Source organism: Aedes albopictus, chromosome 3 (genome assembly GCF_035046485.1).
Source record: "Aedes albopictus strain Foshan chromosome 3, AalbF5, whole genome shotgun sequence".
NCBI classification, from domain to species: domain Eukaryota; kingdom Metazoa; phylum Arthropoda; class Insecta; order Diptera; family Culicidae; genus Aedes; species Aedes albopictus.
In genome coordinates, this window is record NC_085138.1 from 376,489,743 (window position 1) to 376,509,729 (window position 19,987).

Sequence of the window (19,987 nt, forward strand, 5' to 3'; positions counted from 1 at the left end):
ATTAATAATTGTTGAAGTACTCAAAAGAACACTAAGTTGAAGCGAGGCAGGCCAAGTCCCAGAGGGGACGTAGAGCCACAAAGAAGGAGAAGAAGAAGAGGAAGGAGAAGAAGAAGAGTAAGAAGACGAAGAAGAAGAAGAAAAAGAAGAAGAAGAAAAGAAGAAGAAGGAGAAGAAGAAGTTTCTGCAGAGATTGCTCCTAAAATTCCTTCAGGAATTCCTCCAGAAGTATCTTCGCAGATCTTTCCAGGAAATCCTTCAAGGATTCTAACAGGATGACCCAAGGATACTTCCACGGCAATTCAGGGATTCCCCAAAGGTTTCTGCAGGGATTCCCACAAAAGTACATTCAGGGATTGATCCATGAGATCCTTCCAAGATTCGTCCAGGACTTCCTCCAGGAACCTTAAGAATTCTTAAGAAACCTTAAGGGATTCTTCTAGGAGTTCTTTCAGGGATTGCTCCTGGAGTTGTTTCGGAGATTTTTCCAGCAGGATTCTGGGATGTCTCAAGAAGAATAATCAGAAATGTCTCCAGAAATTACTTCAAGAACTGCTACAGGAGTTTCTTCAGGGATTTTTCTTGGAGTTCGTTAAAGAATATCTTTTGGACTACAATCAGGCATATCTCCAAGATTTTCTCACGCTCCATGGTTTTTGTTATGGAATTATCCAGGTTTTCCTTCTGGAATTCCTCCAGGAATTCCTTCAAATATTCCTTTTGAACATTCTTCAGGAATATCTCCTGGAAATCAGAGACGAACCAGCCAAGGGCTGAAAGTCTCTATAATAAAGATAAATCAATCAATCAATCCTGGAAATCCTTCGGAGATTCCTCCCGGAGGAATTGTACCTGGAATTCCTCCGGCCGGGGATTGCTCCTTGAATTTCCGCTGGAATCGTTTTGATGATTCTTGCTGGAATTCATCTAGGGATTTCTGCCAGAGGTCTTTCGAGGATTCTTACTTGAATTCCTTAGGGATTCCTCATGAACTTCCTTTGGGCACTCCCCTTAAAATGCTTCCTGGAGTTCCTCTGAAATTCCAATCATGATTGTTTTCAAAAGTTTTTGCAGAGATCTTTCTAAGAAACACCATCTGGGATTCCTGCAGTAGTTCCTGCAGGGGTTAGTCCAGGAGTTACATCAGGGACTCCTCCACGAGTTCTTTCAGAGATGCCTGTAGGAGTTTATTCAGGGATTACTCCTGGGAGTCCTTCAAGGCTTCTCCTGAAAACCCTTCGGGGATCCCTAAGTCTTAATAGTACGACCTCATTATGAAATTTGATCCGTGGTGATCACGGATTCCTTCAGAACAGAAGAAAATCAACAGCTCCTCCAGGAATTTCAGCAGGCATTTCACAAGAAAACCTTACACACATTCCTTCAGAAACTCTTTCAAAATTTCTCTCAGAAATTATTCAAGGAGGTTCGGTTCTATAATCTACCAGGGTTTCTTTCAGAATTTCTTTCTTTTTTTTCAGAAGTTCTTCCAGGGAATTTTAAATGAAATTTCTTCAGGGCTTTTTTAAGATATACTCTCATGAATAACACCTGAAGTTTCTACATGAATAACGTAATATTGACTTCTATGGATTCCTTCAGAAAGTCTACCAGGTATTACTTTAGAAATTCTTCTGGGGCTTCGCTTAAACATTATCGGATTTTTTTTTTTTCAGGAAAGAATCCCTTCAAACATTCATTTATAAATTCTTGCTGTGGTTTCTCAAAAAAAAAAAAAAAGAAAGTTTTGGTGAAGTTAAAGAAGGCCACTAGATTTGCTCAGAAATGTGTCCGTTATTTTTAAAAGATTGATCGATAAAATCATGGAGGAATTCTTCCAGAGATTTTCCATTATTACTTTTAATGAATCCGGCGCAAGAATTCCTTCTTACATTCCTGCAGGAGTTCATACAAAAATTTCTTCAGGTTTCCCTCTAGACATTAATCCATGTGTTTCCCCAGGGCTTTACCCAACATTTCCTCAAAGGATAACTCTAAGATTTTCTCCGCGGATTCTTTAAGACTCTTTTCAGAAAAATTTCCTTGGAATTTCTACAGAAAGTCCTTAATAAATATCTCAAAACTTTTCATTCTTGAGATCTTTACAAATGCTTTTTAGTAATTTCTTCAGGTATTCCTGCACATTTTATTTTTTTAGTAACTCGTCTCAGAATTGCTCCAAGAGTAATTTCTCCAGGAGTTTTTTTTTTCTAAAAAATCGCCAATAAACTTTTCTAGGAATTCCACAAAGAGTGTCCCGAAAAGTTTCTTCAGGAAGTTCTTCAGAAATTCCCAGGGATTCCTTTAGATATTCCTTCAGAGATTCATTTAAAAGAACTTCCTGAAATTTTTACAGGAAATATTTCGAAGACTTCTTCAGAAACTCCTTCAGTAATTCCTGCAGGAATACGTTCCACGATTTATTTTCAGAATTCTGCTGCGATTCCATCCGAATCCTGGGCTTTTTTTAGAAATCCGTGCTGAACTTGTTCAGAGTTTGTTTCGAGGATTTTCAGACGTTCTTTCAAAAATTGCACAAAAATTACAGAAGATATAATTCTATAATAAAAAAACCCTGTAGGAATTTCTGGAAGATTTCTTTCAAGAAATCTCTAAAAATTCGTGGAGATACTTTCAGAAATTTCCAGAAGATATTCTTGAAAAATTTCTGGAGCGAATCGTGGATAAAAATTCATGAAGCAATTTTTGAAGATATCTTTGAAGCAATTCATAGATGCATTCCTAGGATTCCTAGAATACCTAGGAGAATATCTAATGAGACTTCTTTGGATACCTTCTTATTTCTTAGAAACATGTCGCGAGAGACTCCTGGAGAAACTCTGGAAATTTCTGTAGAGGTTTTTGCAGAAATCGATCGAAAAATTCTGAAGAAATTCTAAGGGCATCCTGGAGGATTTTCTGACGGAATTCTTGGAAAATTTCTGAAGATAACTCTGAATGAATTCTCAGAAACATTTCTTTTACATATCTGAAGAGATTTTACACAAAAAAACACCGATATCTGGAGACATTTCTGAAGGAAACCCTGCAGAAACAAAAACAATTTTGGAAGTTTTTTTTAGAGAGCATCTGAAGAAATATGCAGGCACTCATAGGAAAATATCTTGATATATTTTTTTGAAAACTTCTAAGGAATAGATTCCGGAGTAATTTTTGAAGAATCTTTGTAAAAACATACTCTTAAAGAATCCCTAAAATGTATTCAGACATTACTAAAGCAAATCTTGGAGGATCTTTCAGAAGAATCTTTTGAGATTTTTCTAGTGACTTTTTTTAAAACAAGAGCATGAGCACTGATGACCGTACAATTCGTAGTTGCTTCTCCGTGATTGACCAGAGCAATCGAAATTTCACAAAAACCCGATGAATATGGCTTGGGACTATCTTACTATTCTCAATGTACACAGTTCGAGAGTTTCTAGTAACTTTTTTTAAATACAAGACCGAGAAAATCTCTGAATAAATGAAAACTGAAGAAACCTTTGGAGAAATTCGAGCAATTATTTCTCAAAAAGTGTCTACACAAATTTCAGAATTTCTTTAGTATAACCCTAGAAAAGAAATCCGAGAGAATCTCTTAAAGAATCTCCGGACCTTCCTGAAAAAAAAACTCCAGAAATGGCATCTTTTAAATACAAGTTTGGAGGAATTTCTAGTAAAGTTTTGAAGAAATTCCTAGAAAAAAAAATCTAGAAAGACTTTTGGAGAAATCCCAAAAAAAAACTCCTTGAGGAAATTCTAGCAATATTTCTTGAATTTTTTTCCGAATTCGCTTGAGGAAATATTCAAGCATAGACAGACATATTTAGCAATTCTTGAAAAAAAAAATCTTGAAGGGTCCCGTAAGGAATCCAAGGAGGAATTTCTGATGGAATTTCTGAGGAAATCTCTGGACCAGCTTCAAGATGAATGTTTTGATAAATTTCTTGAATTTCTAGGAAATCTCTCGAGAATCTTTTTCGGATAAAATTGACATTGACAAACAGAGCTGGAGGCCGATTTTGCGCGCGCGTTGGCTTCGGTGCCTCAATTTAGTTTTTTTTCATTTGCTTTTTGCGCTTTTTGGCACGGTTGATGGCAGGGGAAGAAGATCCAGCTTCAGTCAGTGTGTGTAGTGACGGCTCGGCTGCTGGAGACCGATTTTGCGCGCGTGTTGCCTTCGGTGCTCCGATCTATTTTTTCCTTTCGCATTTTTAGTTCGATTGATGGCAGGCGATTATCCGGTGAGTTTGTTCCTCGTTATTCTCTTTCTATGGATTCTATATCAATTATTATAATAATTCAATTTTATACCATAGCTGATAGTTTGTATTAATATATATATAATATCCTCTTTTCAAATAATTTTTCATTGATTTTGTATAGTTCGTCACCATGAGTGTCGACTTGGATTTTTGTTCCATTTTGTCACTGTTCGGCATGGCATCTTACAAATTATCTCTTCTTTTTATTGAATTTCATGTTTTGTGCAATCTCCTAACGATATACTGTTTTTCTTTGTATCTGTCCATGTATATTTGTTGTATGTATTTTTATGAATAAATATTGAGCGATCACCTTTCGTGGGTGGTCGATTGTTTGCTTTCCGCGTGATGCGATCAATAGCATTCCGTCTGCATATTTTGTTGCTTCAATTGTAGTAAATATTGAGCAACCACCTGACGAGGGTGGTTGGTTGTTTGCTTTCCGCGTGAAGCGAACAACATCACTGCAGTCTGCACGGCATGCTTCAACCTCAAAAGGTCATATTACTTATCAAAGTGAATCCTGACCCAACGATACCTTCCCTACTAACAATCACTCCTTCCTGCAGCCTTTGGTGGAGACGTGCGGTAAACGCCAACTTTCACATAACAAAGGTTGCTATTAACATTCCTTCACTCTTCCAACCTGACTGCAAGGACGTGGCCGGCGCCGTTATTGTACTGTTAAAGAGAGCCTCTGAAGCGTTCACAGTGAGAATGTTGACCACTCCCAGTCAATTATTCAGTTGATTCATTGTGCAACTGTCATTGGTTCGAGTCAATCACGGAGTAGCAATCATAGATATGTGCAGTCAGTCTAAGCTAAGCTAAGCTAAGCTAAGCTAAAATTAACATTGACAAACATTTTGAACAATTGACAAACATTTTGATAAATCCTGGAAGAATACCTGAAAGGATTTGTGGTGGTTTCCCTGGAAGTAATCGTATATTATTTTTTGAGAAATTTTAAGGAAAATTCTTACCGAACTCATAAAAGGAATTTCAGAAAAATGACACATTGCAATGTGTGCTGTTGTGTAGCAGATTGAGCATGTGATGTGGAGCTTTAGTTCGAATGGAATGCAATGTCATATTCATAAACTCTAGCAACCTTTACCTTAAAGTCAAGAACTCATTCTAGGATTTATCTAAAAGAGCATTTTACGCTCTGCTTTTCCCCAAGAAAGCAAAAACCAGAAAACATTCGCATCGTACCAAAGCCAGCTACTACTGAGAAAAGCCACTCTACCCACCACTAGCTCCGTCGTTCATCGCACCAATTGCCGAGGCTGGAGTCGCAGCCTTGTTCCCGGACCACAACAAACACGAAAAAGCTCAAAACGTGACGCTGGCTGGTGGCAGCATGCCAGCCAGTAAACCATGGCGCTCAGTGGTCGTGGGTAGTCGTGTGTGGGTGTGTAAAACTCATTCTGCCTACCGTTCGGCCAGCCAGCCAGCCAGTCAGTCAGCCAGCCGGAAAAAGGCTATGTTTGTGTAAACAATTTTCTGGTTCCTACTGCCGCATTCTGCGCCGTCACAACCTTCACAATTTGCGCTTCTTCTCGACGGCCAGAAGCTAAAAGGCGGAAGCGGAAGCTGTCCGTTTCCCGATAAGTCGTCTGGTTGGGGTGGTGGACCGTGGTGCGTCAGTAGTAGCTGATTGGCAGTTAGCCATCAACGTTGCGTTCTGTTGATGGGAATGGTCGAAGGATTTGCGGGGCATCACCCATTACCTCCTCCAAACAACTTAGTTTGACTGGAAAAAGAGTGGATAATTCGGTACCGAATGAAGGCCCTTCCATGACCATTACATGGCGACCCAGAGCGGCAGTTGCTTGATCGCGTTTCTGCGTAGCCCAACGAGCAGGGCTGTAGGAACTTGCATGAGAGAGGATGTTTGGGTATGTACATATATTAGGTGGAGGCATAATTTTTAGCATACACACATACATAGTATGAGCATAAGTATTGATTTTTTTACCAGAGAGTCGAGGCTGGTTCGGATGACATAAAATAAACGCAATTGCGATTCTGTGATTGTCCAGAGCAACTCTGGGCAAGATTGTTAGGAGTCGTGTCTCTACCACATGTGGCAGGCATGTGATCACTGGTTACGCATTGTACCGCAGGCATAATCGACGTGCCCACCAAAGGTAAGCTCATCGTCGATCATCAATCGCCCTCATTTGTATGACGGAGCATTTTGTGATGATAGTGCAATCGGATACTCAAATCATTGCTTGTTGCTCGGAACATCACCTTAGTTTTATGGTGAGGCAATTCCAGCTTCCTGGAGCTCATCCACTCCTCCAAAACTGCGATCGAGTGGACTGCAGGAAGTTTTGCTTCTTCGATAGATTCACCGTAGACCTTCAGCGAAGCCGACGATGGCTACGTCCACCGTGAACATTAACCTCAACACCTCGAGATACTTGTACAAGTTACTGGGTATTTCAAGACGCAAGAGTGCATCGGTAATAGCAACAATTGAGCACTCTCCTCATATCCAAGGTCACTACGTTGGAGACCTATCTCGGCGGTCTTTGTAACTGAACCGTAGACGTTGATCGAACTTCCTTTTCGGAAGCCGAACCGGTTATTCGAGAGACTACCTACACCCTCGGTGTGCCTCAACACACATGTCACATAAGAGTTACGGCAGCGCAAGTTTTTGTTAGAAGTTTTTTTATATTCTTCAATCACTTAACCTAATTTACAGCTCTTTTTGTCCACTAGGGCACTGCGTGAGCAATTCCAATTGGCGGCTGCACTTACACTTTGTACGGCGCCCATATGTAACCTATTCTAATTCTACTATATCGAACTGGTTGCTTTTTGCGCTGCTGTCACTTTTCTACCCTGTTCATGGTAGAAAGATGAGCACGAGAATGTTGATGTGTGCCTCTTGTTCCTTTTCCAGTCCGATTTCAGATTCCGATTTCCGGTTCCGTTAGAGCATATGTTTAGAAAAGGACCAGGTGTCAGCCGTTCTCGGGGGGAAGATCAACTGACGAAAAATTGCAAGTGCGGGGCTGCGATCGAACCCATGACCATCCACTTATAAAGTGAACGTGCAGCCACTGCGCCACGGGCCCCAGCGTTTACATATAAAAGTTTATTTGACGTAATTTAAACATTATGTTAGAAGCACGTCAATTTTACATCTATACAACCAAAACTTGAGCTGCCATAACTGTTATATGACATGTGTGTTGCTTGGGCTTATAGTCGATACTGTAGTGAACCGCCAGGTGATCGATGTAAGTGTAGCTATCATCGACATTAGCCAGGTCGGCATCCAGTATGACCAGTGTATCTAGCAGGATCTGACCCCGCTGGTTCGTAAAACGGCTTCCCCATTCCACGGCCCAGGCATTAAAGTCACCCGCTATTACCACCGGCCTTCAACCTGTGAGCATGGTCGTCATATAGTGCAGCATCTGCGTAAACTGCTCGATCGGCCACCGTGAGGCGCATAACAGCTACAGAAGAAGATCCCGTTTGCTTCGGCGACCACAAAGCCCTCATAGGTAGTAGACACCAACTCCTGGACGGGGTATTTACCCGTTGTCCATATCGCCTCCCTTTTTCTGGAACCATCTGTGACCCACTTGGCGTTGCCGGCGGGTATTCGGTATGGGTTCCACTCAGAAACCGCCTGACAAAGCAGATGCTGGGCTGCGTCACAGTGGTTCAGGTTCATCTGCGTTACCTGCACTGTTATTTGTTCACTGCGACTTTCTTGAAGGCCGAGCAGCTTAGACCACCCGTTAGGTACCAGCTGTTCAAGGATTTCCAGGTACAAATCAGGCAAATGAGTGGACTCGTGCAGCCTCGTTCCTCATGGCCTTCGGCGCCGCATCTCCTACACAGTTTGCTCCTGCCAGGCCCTATGTAGTCAAATGATATGTGTCCGGGTTCCAGACACCTGAAACAAACTTCCAGTCGCTCGTGGAAGGTCAGATGGCATACGCACCTTTTTTATATCCGATACAGGTAGCTGAACCAAGGCAACCTGTGTCCCTGCCAGCCCCTTCGTACTTCGACTGTTCGGTCTTGATGACGAGCGCGTCGCCTTACTCGCGATTCGACGCCTTGGTATGGCGTTCCTCAATACTTCTACCTGCGGCTTCGGCATTTTCTTCTTCCGCTCTACCTTAGTCCAAAGGGGTACTCCCATTGGTTCGCCCTACTCTGTGGTTGTTGAGGGCCTATCAACGGTCGTAACCTTTTGTTCGCATCCTTCCAAAAGAGCCAGCCTTTTTAGGCCTACCCTTCCCAGCTTTCCGGGGCACCTGGCAGGGAACCGGCATACCGGCATTTCTGCCGACCCAAAAGTATAAGCCTAGCCTCGGGCACCGCCAGACAGCTCTTTACCTGACGGCTGCTTTGCCCGCTTCTGCAATTACTTATCACGAGTAGTCGCATTCGCCACACCTTTTGGACTACCTGCGAAAGTGAAGGCCTCCATCTGGGTAGACTTCGTATCCTTTCACGGGTTCCGCCGCTGCCGCAGTCTTCACGAGTCTCACATGGTTCTGCTTGGCATCGACCATTGAATTACGGAGTCAAAACAAGGCCGTTTTCAGGTTCTTGCTAATATTCGACTTCGTGAACGCAAAGTCGATGATTTTGCCAAGTTGCTGCTCAGCTACCACGATTGCGGGCAGTTCTTTTCTTTTCTTTTCTGGTTGATGGCCCTCAACAACCACGCTTCTTCCAGTATCTCCACCGGCTAGCCGGGATGTGGACCAGAACTCCCACACTGGACCTCCGTACGCAGCTTCCCGCACATATATCATCACTTCTCTATACCGGAGACCTTGTCAACCCACTCCTTGCGAAGGGGTTAGCATCACCTCTACTGCTTCCTTTGATTTTTTTATTGTATTGCTTCATGATTAAATCCCACGAGTCGCACGAGAAAGGAGGTTCACCACGCCAGTTCCCTGCATTTACGCGGTAAGGGACGAAATACTGTGGAGAGGTGCCCAGGTACCCCACAAGCGCCTTTAACGATCGAGCATCTATCTATTATTAACCGGCGACTACGGGGCTGATTCGGCAAGCTGGGGAAGAGGGGCTTTCGTCAGGCTCCGGGACTGTAATCCATGCTGCCCCAATCCCGCTGCCTTGAACCTTCACGTCTGCTCTCGCCACGCCATTCAGGTACTCATCAAAGTGATGCTTCCACCTTCGGATTTCCTCACATCCGTCCGTCAGGAAGCTCCCGTTCTTATCCCTGCATACTTTGGCTCCCGGTACGAGGCCTTTGCGGTATGTATTGAGCTTCTGATAGAATTTCCGCTTCTGGTTTTTATCGTTCCACGTTCTGCCGGGTTGCATGCTGCAGCATTACCGCACACCGCTGCATGATTCTCCTCCAAAATCTCTCTGCACTCTTTGTCGTACAGTCGTGCACCTACTGCTCTCGCTTCATCTCGACTCGTTGTTAGCTGCTTTTATCGCATTCCAGCAGTCCTCTTGAAGAGCCTGATCGAGCTCACCCTCGTCTGACACCACTGCCTTGTGATTGTTCGCGTGTATGCTGACATCAGGTTGGTTCAGTCGCTCAATGGTGTACGTGGTGATCGCCGGCATCGTACATTGTTGATGACGACAAACTTTGGGTGCAGTTTGACCATCACCAGGTAGTGGTCAGAGTCGATCACGACATCACGACAGTTTCTTCAGAACGTAGTCTATTTGCGATTCCAACTGCTGTGGTGATCACAAGGCGTAACGATAAGGGAGGATGTGTTTGAAAAGGTGCTACGTATGGCCATGTATTTGGAGATGGCGAAATTGATGAGATATAGATCATTTACATTCGTTAGCTGGTAGGCGCTGGACTTTCCAAACGTCGTTCTGAGTTACTCCTGCTGTCCTGCTGTCCGAAGTTCAAAAATGATGACCTTCATATGCAAGATGGCGGCCAAAATTCCAAGATGGCGACTCAAAATTCAAAATAGCAGCTGTTTTAAGGAGTTTTAGGTTCTAAAGCCATGCAAGATGAGTATATTTTGCAGAGAGAAGATGTCCGGAAACCAAATAGGGCGACCAGAATATATAAGATTGCGGCCAAAATTCTAAATGGCGGTTGTTTTAATGTGTTTTAGACTTTTAAACCATGTAATATGATTTTATGGGTACATTTGGTATGGAAAAGATGTCCAGAGTTCAGAAATGGTGATCAAAATATCCAAGATGGCGCCTCAAAATTCAAGATGGCAGCTGTTTTAAGGAGTTTTAGTTTCTAAAGCCATGTTATATGGGTATATTTGGCACGGGGACTACAGTATCATAAAATCTCACAATGTTTTCGTCTTGAATGCCAAATAGGCTTCCGGGAAAAGTGTAGGGATGTTCAAAAAAAAAATCAAAAACCAAAATTCATAGAATCAAGAATTCAAAAGAATCATCTTCGCTTGAAAGTCTCTTTAATAAAGACAAATCAATCAATCAGAATCATCTTCCAAAACATGTTTGAAGTGATTTTAGAAGACGAACAATGATATAAAGATTAAAATAAAAAAAAATTGGAAATAGAGGATTAACATGGAGAGGTGATAGGTAGTCACCGTAACCTAACCTACGTTGAACCTTACAGGTTCAAAAGCTCACAATCTTTCCCTACCAACGGTATTTTCCAGTTGGCAATAATTAAACCATTGCCGACAGTGTGGTGAGTGTGCTGTCATCAGATGAAGGCTGACTGAATGTTTACAATTTGTTTGCAAAAGGGCACCCTTTTGGTGATGACCGGAAAAAAGGACAGCAGGATGTTAATTTTCGCCCTTGGTCCCAAAATGTTTGTATTTATGATGATGGTGAGTGTCGGTCGTTTTTATGTAGCAGGGAACTCCTGTGTGAAAGGGCTCAAAGCGTCAAAACCTCTCGGGACAATGAAGCCATTAAAATAATTGAATTCAGTTGCGTTAACGATTTGGCTCTAGCAGCGGTTTTTCATGGACAAAAGATTTTTTGGACAACTGATAGAGCAACATGTACGTAATAAATAAGGATAATTCGTTATTTCAGTAGTTCTAATTCATTACTTATAGGTGAGATTTATCCCTTTTAGAAAGCATATTGAATAACGTAAACTTATTGAAGAACTATATTTTCCGATTAAACGTGCCCTAAGGTTGCCCTCTATAACCTGCCCCCCCCCCCCCCATCCCATCACCTACCTCGTACGAACCGGATGTGTCCAGGATGTCCAGCGTCAGGTTCACGCCGCCTACCGAGAAGTGCCCGTGGTGCATCTCCTCGACGGTGCGTTTGTACTTGGGCGAAAAGGTCCCGTACAGGAACTGGGTGATGATTGAACTCTTGCCGACCTTGGCCGCACCCATGACGACGATCTTGTGCCGCACGTTGGAATTGATTGAATTTTCATCGTTTTTCAGAGGTCTGCGGGAGGTAAACAGAGAGAGAGAGAAAAAAGAAAAGAAGTTTATTCTGCCGCCCTTGAATAAACGATGAGGGAACACCAACCAAAAAAAAAAAGTGAACGAGATTCAATGGCAACTGTGGCGGCGGCGACGGTGGCATCAAGCACGTGGCTTGGCCCGGAACCGTAAAAAAATGCCAGAACGTGTCGATTTTCGGCACAAAGGTGGAAAATGATTAATTTATGTTTGTACGCGAACGTGATGCTTTTGGCGGGAGCAACGAGGCATATTCGACACGACGACGGATGTGAAACTTTTGGGAAATTGGGAGCTATTGTGTTGCGAAGCCTTGCGTTTCGTTGGTGGATCCGCCGTTTGAGTTTGATTTTTATTCAATAAATATTTGAATTGTGAAATTCTCTTTATTCTTCTTTTGTTTAGATGCGAGAAAAAAAAAGCTTTAGAGAGTTGATTTTAACATGCATAATGTGGTGCTCGAGTACTCCTGAATCGATACGTAGTGGAAAATAAATGGTAATATGTACACAATGTTAATAAAAATGTCAGCTTTACCTGTGTAGATTGTAACCCTAGAAGGATGATGGGGTCTATATGATCTATACAGGCTCGCTGAATGTGCACTACGCCATCTTGGAGCGAAAATGTTAACAGCTGATTGTGAGCAGGGTTAGCCATCGAGTTATGATTTTATATATATGAGACATAATTCGAACAATATTTCAATATGCCCTAAACTGTCTCCGATGTCTGTCTGTCTGTCTGTCTGTCTGTCTGTCTGTCTGTCTGTCTGTCTGTCTGTCTGTCTGTCTGTCTGTCTGTCTGTCTGTCTGTCTGTCTGTCTGTCTGTCTGTCTGTCTGTCTGTCTGTCTGTCTGTCTGTCTGTCTGTCTGTCTGTCTGTCTGTCTGTCTGTCTGTCTGTCTGTCTGTCTGTCTGTCTGTCTGTCTGTCTGTCTGTCTGTCTGTCTGTCTGTCTGTCTGTCTGTCTGTCTGTCTGTCTGTCTGTCTGTCTGTCTGTCTGTCTGTCTGTCTGTCTGTCTGTCTGTCTGTCTGTCTGTCTGTCTGTCTGTCTGTCTGTCTGTCTGTCTGTCTGTCTGTCTGTCTGTCTGTCTGTCTGTCTGTCTGTCTGTCTGTCTGTCTGTCTGTCTGTCTGTCTGTCTGTCTGTCTGTCTGTCTGTCTGTCTGTCTGTCTGTCTGTCTGTCTGTCTGTCTGTCTGTCTGTCTGTCTGTCTGTCTGTCTGTCTGTCTGTCTGTCTGTCTGTCTGTCTGTCTGTCTGTCTGTCTGTCTGTCTGTCTGTCTGTCTGTCTGTCTGTCTGTCTGTCTGTCTGTCTGTCTGTCTGTCTGTCTGTCTGTCTGTCTGTCTGTCTGTCTGTCTGTCTGTCTGTCTGTCTGTCTGTCTGTCTGTCTGTCTGTCTGTCTGTCTGTCTGTCTGTCTGTCTGTCTGTCTGTCTGTCTGTCTGTCTGTCTGTCTGTCTGTCTGTCTGTCTGTCTGTCTGTCTGTCTGTCTGTCTGTCTGTCTGTCTGTCTGTCTGTCTGTCTGTCTGTCTGTCTGTCTGTCTGTCTGTCTGTCTGTCTGTCTGTCTGTCTGTCTGTCTGTCTGTCTGTCTGTCTGTCTGTCTGTCTGTCTGTCTGTCTGTCTGTCTGTCTGTCTGTCTGTCTGTCTGTCTGTCTGTCTGTCTGTCTGTCTGTCTGTCTGTCTGTCTGTCTGTCTGTCTGTCTGTCTGTCTGTCTGTCTGTCTGTCTGTCTGTCTGTCTGTCTGTCTGTCTGTCTGTCTGTCTGTCTGTCTGTCTGTCTGTCTGTCTGTCTGTCTGTCTGTCTGTCTGTCTGTCTGTCTGTCTGTCTGTCTGTCTGTCTGTCTGTCTGTCTGTCTGTCTGTCTGTCTGTCTGTCTGTCTGTCTGTCTGTCTGTCTGTCTGTCTGTCTGTCTGTCTGTCTGTCTGTCTGTCTGTCTGTCTGTCTGTCTGTCTGTCTGTCTGTCTGTCTGTCTGTCTGTCTGTCTGTCTGTCTGTCTGTCTGTCTGTCTGTCTGTCTGTCTGTCTGTCTGTCTGTCTGTCTGTCTGTCTGTCTGTCTGTCTGTCTGTCTGTCTGTCTGTCTGTCTGTCTGTCTGTCTGTCTGTCTGTCTGTCTGTCTGTCTGTCTGTCTGTCTGTCTGTCTGTCTGTCTGTCTGTCTGTCTGTCTGTCTGTCTGTCTGTCTGTCTGTCTGTCTGTCTGTCTGTCTGTCTGTCTGTCTGTCTGTCTGTCTGTCTGTCTGTCTGTCTGTCTGTCTGTCTGTCTGTCTGTCTGTCTGTCTGTCTGTCTGTCTGTCTGTCTGTCTGTCTGTCTGTCTGTCTGTCTGTCTGTCTGTCTGTCTGTCTGTCTGTCTGTCTGTCTGTCTGTCTGTCTGTCTGTCTGTCTGTCTGTCTGTCTGTCTGTCTGTCTGTCTGTCTGTCTGTCGGTCTGTCTGTTTTTTTTTTTTTTTTTTTTCTTTTTTTTTTCCTCCCAACCTCCCCAGCAGAGAAAACCGATTGGAAAAACTCTGCTACACCTTGATGCCTCGATCCCCCTGGTACCACTGATATGCGACTGCTTCAGGGGGGGGCAATGCGCTCATGCGCTCTTCTGCTACTGTGCTCATGCACTTTTTGTCGCTCCTAATCTATACTCATACACGTCTCGTATTTTGCTTACTCCGGTTGGTGTTGGCTCGCCATTAAGCGGACAACATGCTTAGTTTCAAATTTGTTATTCTACACGTTCTAATGTTAGTACCTAACATCGCCATTCAGCGACACATAGGTACAACATACACACAATTTGTTATTCTAATACCACGCAAGGCATTCGGATCCTACTAACTTGCTCCGAACGGTGTCCTCCCCGTGCCGCCGTTGCGCCATTAAGCACTCCAGCTTTCCGCGCACGACTCGTGTAGTCCCCGACGGTGGATCTACCCTACGCCGACAAAGAGTTCCCCGGCAGTGGAACATCTTCCGAAACCGTTTCTTCCCAGACAGGTGCCGAGGTCTCTCCTGCGATTCCGGTTGGAGACTGGCTTCCGGTTCACAGGCGCCCCGACGACCAAATTCCGGTGCTTCTTCGCGATAGACTCGGTCTAGTCCCCGGCGGTGGCCCTAGCCTACTCCGACGGAGAAAAACCCCGGCGGTGGAAGTTCTCCCGATACCGATGTTTCTATCCCGACCAGTAAGGTGCCGAAGTCGGTCCGGCGATTCCGGTTGGTGGTGGACTTCCGGTTCACCGGCGCTCCGACGACCAAAAACCGGTGCCACGTTACGGACGACTCAGTCATGTCCCCGGCGGTGGATCATGCCTACCCGGATCGCGTTCCGCCGCTCTCTGGTCTTCGCGCCACTTCCTCTGCAGCGCGGACAGCATCCTCGTTACTGCTCTGTCGACAGCGTTCCACGTGTTTTCATCGCGACACATCTCTTCGACAATGTTGTCGACTGTCACTCCGCCCAGCAAGACGCGAATTTCTTCGAACCTGGGGCATTCGAAAACGACATGTTCCGGTGACTCCTCCACGTTAACACACTCCGGGCAAAAGGGCGAAAGAGCATGCCCAAACCGGTGCAGGTACTTCCTGAAGCAGCCATGGCCGGACAGGAACTGCGTCAGATGGAAGTTCACCTCCCCATGCTTCCTATTCACCCACGCTGACACGCTAGGGATAAGCCGGTGAGTCCACCTGCCATTCGCCGAATTGTCCCACTCTTGCTGCCATTTAGCCAACGAGTTCGCTCTGACTATATCTCTTACGCTCCTGGTACTTCTGCGTTTGTAGCATTCCACGTCTTCGGCGATGGTGATGCAAATGGGCATCATTCCCGCGATAACACATACTGCCTCCGTCGAAATGGTTCTGTACGCGCTGGCGACCCGAGTGGCCATGAGTCGGAATGCGCTGTCTAGCGCTCTTCTATTCCGCTTCGTACTCAGTGCTTCAGCCCATGCTGGGGCACCATACCTGAGTATTGAGCCTGCTACGCTCGCCAGAAGACGCCTCTTACTACTTCGTGGTCCCCCGACGTTCGGCATGATCGTCGCTATAGCATTGACAGCCTTCGCTGCCTTTCCGCAGGCGTAGTCAACGTGCTCCTTGAAGTTAAGTCGATCATCGACCATCACTCCTAGATGCTTCAAAGCTCGTTTCGATGTGATAACATGCTCTCCGACTACGATCTCCATCGTTTGGACTGCTTTACAGTTGCTGACCAGAAGCACCTCCGTTTTGTGATGGGCAATCTGTAGCTTGACCCCAGTCATCCATCTTTCAACAGTGGACATTGATTCCGTCGCCAGCATTTCAACTTCTTCAAGAGTCTCTCCCATTACCGTCAACACGACGTCGTCTGCGAAGCCCACAATGACGACTCCTTTGGGAAGTTTTAACGACAGTACGCCGTTGTACATGGCATTCCAGAGTGTTGGGCCTAGTATGGACCCTTGTGGAACACCTGCCGTTACTTCTATAGACCTCTGCCCTTCGTTGGTCTCGTACACCAGTACCCTGTTCTGGAAGTAGCTCCGTAAAATCTGGCACAGATAATCGGGAACCCGCATACTGTGTAGCGCTACGGCGATAGCCTCCCAGCTGGCACTATTAAACGCATTTTTGACGTCTATCGTTACCACAGCGCAGAATCGATCACCTCTCCGTTTTTTCTTGGACGCCTTCTGGGCATTCTCGATGACTACCCGAATCGCATCCACCGTCGATTTTCCCTTACGGAATCCGAATTGCATCGCTGACAGTCCCCTCTCACTTTCGACGTATTCTGTCAACCTGTTAAGGATGACCTTCTCTAACAGTTTTCCTAGGGTATCCAGCAGGCAGATCGGTCTATACGATCCTGGGTCCCCCGGCGGCTTTCCTGGTTTCGGTAGAAGCACCAACTTTTGAACCTTCCAACCGTTTGGGAAGTAGCCTTCATCCAGGCATTTTTGGAGCACCATCCTGATCATGTCCGGAAACGCCAATATCGCCGTTCTAACTGCTACGTTCGGGATCCCATCCGGACCGGGAGCTTTCCCGATCTTGAGCCCCTTCGCAATTACCAGCAACTCTGCATTGGATATCCGAGCACCTTCGTTGGGTTCTTCTGCATTCTCTGCGTATGGTGTGGGAGGCCAAAACGTTGGGCCATGGTGCGGAAAAAGACCTTTCACGATCCTCCTTAGTTTGTCCGGGCACATTTCTACGGGTACTGCTGGACCTTTGAGCTTCGATACCACGATTCGGTACGCGTTGCCCCAGGGGTTGGCGTCGGCTTCTCAACACAACTCTTTGTAGCAGTTCGACTTACTCAGCCTTATCTCGCGTTTAAGAGCGGCTCGAGCTCCCCGAAAAACGGTTCGCCTTGCTTCTCTCTCAGCTTCATTTCTGGCCCTCTGGAAGCGTCTCCTAGCACGGAGGCAAGCAGCACGGAGGGTACTGATCGTCGCGTTCCACCAATACGCTGGCCGTCTTCTGTTTCTGGGCTCTATCTTCCTCGGCATTGCTATGTCGCATGCCGTAACAATCGCTTCCGTTAGTTCACCTGCATCAAGGGTTGCACCGCCGTATGGCCGCAGCGCCTCGACAAAGACTTCCTTGTCGAACTCTTTTGTCTTCCACCTTCGTTCGCATGTTCGCGTTCTCCTCGTCGAAGTAGAGGCTCGCCGGCCAATACTGTAGAGGATCGCCTGGTGATCACTGTTGGAATATTCCTCGCTGACTCTCCAGTTCATGTCTTCCGTAAGCGACGGACTACAGAACGTAACATCGATGATGGATTCACGGCCGTCTCTGCGGAATGTGCTGGCCATACCATCGTTGCAAAGCCTCACATCCAGCTTCGCCAGGGCTTCCAGTAGGCTGTACCCCCTAGCATTGGTGAGCCTACTACCCCATTCCACGGCCCAGGCGTTGAAATCTCCTCCGATGACTACCGGCTTTCGCCCGACCAGCGTGTCCGTGAGTGCATCCAACATCCTGTTGTACTCTTCATCTGACCACCTTGGAGGTGCATAGCAACTGCAAACGAAGACTCCATTAATTTTGGCAACCACAAAGCCTTCGTACGAAAACTCGATCACTTCTTCAATGGGGAATCTACCCATCACCTGTATGGCCGCTATCTGGGATCTGTCCGTCACCCAATTGCCGTTCTCAGGGGGCACCCGATACGGCTCTGCGATGATTGCAACATCGCACTTAGTCTCTGTTGTCGACTGCCACAACAGTTGCTGTGCGACGTCGCAGTGATTGAGGTTGATTTGGGTTATCTCAATCATTGTTGACCTGCCATCGCCTTTTTATAGGCCGGGCACTTAAAGCCTCCCGTCTTATGGTCGTTTCCGTCCTCCGGCTTACACAGCATGCACTTGGGTTGGCTCGTGCAGTCCCGAGCAACGTGGCCGTTTCCACCGCAACTCCAGCATCGTCCGGACCTGTCGGGGCCCTTGCAATTTCTCGCCTGATGACCAAATTCCATGCATTTAAAGCTTCGCTCCATTTGTTTGGTGGCTCGGGGAGCCAGTCGCAACGAGCACTCCGCCCATCGAATTTTTACCTTGCCAGTTGCTACCAGCTTATTGGCAATATCCACAGGCAATCGGATTGCCGCCGTCTGAGTGCCTCCATACGACTTCCTTATCCGAATCACCATCGGTCCTTCGACGTTGCACTGCTCCTTCAATGCGCGTTTCAGATCATCTTCTGTCGTGATCTCGTCCAGATCCTTGACTTCAACCACCGCTTCCTGTGATAAGGCTCTCACATTGGCCTCGTTCTCCAGCGATTTGGCAACGAGCTCCCTGAACGCCGAGCTCTTAACCGTCGGATCCTTCTTGAGCTCGAACAGCATCTCTCCTTTTTGGGTGCGTCTGGTCTTCACTACGTTTTCGCCCAACACCTTCAACTCCGGATCCTCCTGCAGTTTCCTAAGCAGAGCAGCGTACGTCGTCTTGTCCTTCGCCTCAACGATCAATGCATCGCCCTTCTTCCTCTCCCTAGGAGGCCGCTGGGTTTCTTTCTTCTTCTGTTCCTTCTTCTTTTCTTCCTTCTTCTTATCTTCTTTCTCCTTTCGCTTTTTCTTCTTCTTCGCCTGCTGGTTCTCCACAGTGCGCCATCCATCATCACTCCGATTGCTGGCACGCTCCCGTTCGCTTCTCTGTTTCTTCGGGACTTCCTCTTCTCCTGGCGTGTCCCTGCCTCGTTTCTCTGAGCGAGTACTCCGGTGGCTCCTCGGCGTCTCCATGTTTTCAGCCGTAGGTCTATCCGTGGCTTCCGCCAGAGACTTCTCGGCTGTTTCCACTCTCAGCTTGAGCGCCTTCTGATCGCGTTCCGCAACTGTAACGGCAGACTTGATGCTCGTCACTAGTTGCTTGATCTTCAGGTGAACGTTGTGCTTGTCTTTGACAAACTCGTACAACTCGTTCACCCTTCTCCTCACTTCGAACAAGCTCGACTCTTGAGCTGTGCCGCTGTTCGAGTTCGGTGTAAGCACTCGCTGATTCAGGAATGCTAGCTCCCGTTGGCTTCCTTGAGGCTCGCTCCGTATCGCGCTACTACTCGTTCTCGCAGCAGTTTCCAGCGGCGTCACTGGTGATCGCTGCATCATTCCACTTCTTCTGAACGCGTCCGCGTTCTCTCCAACTACTTCGGTATAATTTGATGTCTCCATTCTATTGGGTCCCCCCTCCGAGCCGCTATCTCCACCTGCTGTACGTAGTCGCTTTCGTGATCTCTTGGTTGTCTATGAATCAGGGAGGCCAAGCGAGGGTTGAACACGTACCTTCATGGGGTCCGTGTCCAGAGCCAGATCAGCGCAAGTCGGGAGTGTTACATCCGAGCCTAGTACCCATCAAAAATGATGGACAGATGAAGAACGTATCCGGAGGCCTGCCAAGGTTTTACCGGGACGGAGGCAGACGCACCATTAGCCCGCTCGCCGTTTAAAGTAGGTGTCACCCTTCCTTACTCAGGGAGCAGAATGGCACGAATGTCAGCCCATCGTCGTCATCCTATCCGTAATCCGTAGTCCGTTGTCGTTTGCGTTGACCAGTATACCATAATCAGGATGTTACTGGCATCGATCCTGATGTGCCGGTTGGCACTCCGAGTATTTGGGCTAAGGCACTTTGGAAGCGGTACCAGGTCGCTTGTACAGAGTTGCTTGCGGATGTGTGGCTTTTTATGGAGATCCAACAGAGCCCACTGTTGAACCCCCGCCACATCCTAGGCATCCTCTGCTTGAGCTATCTGGAAACCAGAAGCTCGGTCACTCCCCGAAGGAAGAGCCAAAGGTGGTAATCCACACGGAT

At 46.3% G+C, this 19,987-nt stretch overlaps 1 protein-coding gene across 2 annotated transcripts in view; it reads right to left on the bottom strand.

Annotated features, from left to right (window-relative positions):
* LOC109409873 (GTP-binding protein Di-Ras2) overlaps positions 1-19,987 on the bottom strand; it is a 539,614-nt gene that overhangs the window by 27,193 nt on the left and 492,434 nt on the right. For both annotated transcript variants that reach the window (XM_062855754.1, XM_062855755.1), the window contains exon 5: positions 11,459-11,681. In XM_062855754.1, coding sequence (XP_062711738.1) covers positions 11,459-11,681 — 223 coding nt within the window. The remainder of the gene's footprint in view (positions 1-11,458; positions 11,682-19,987) is intronic.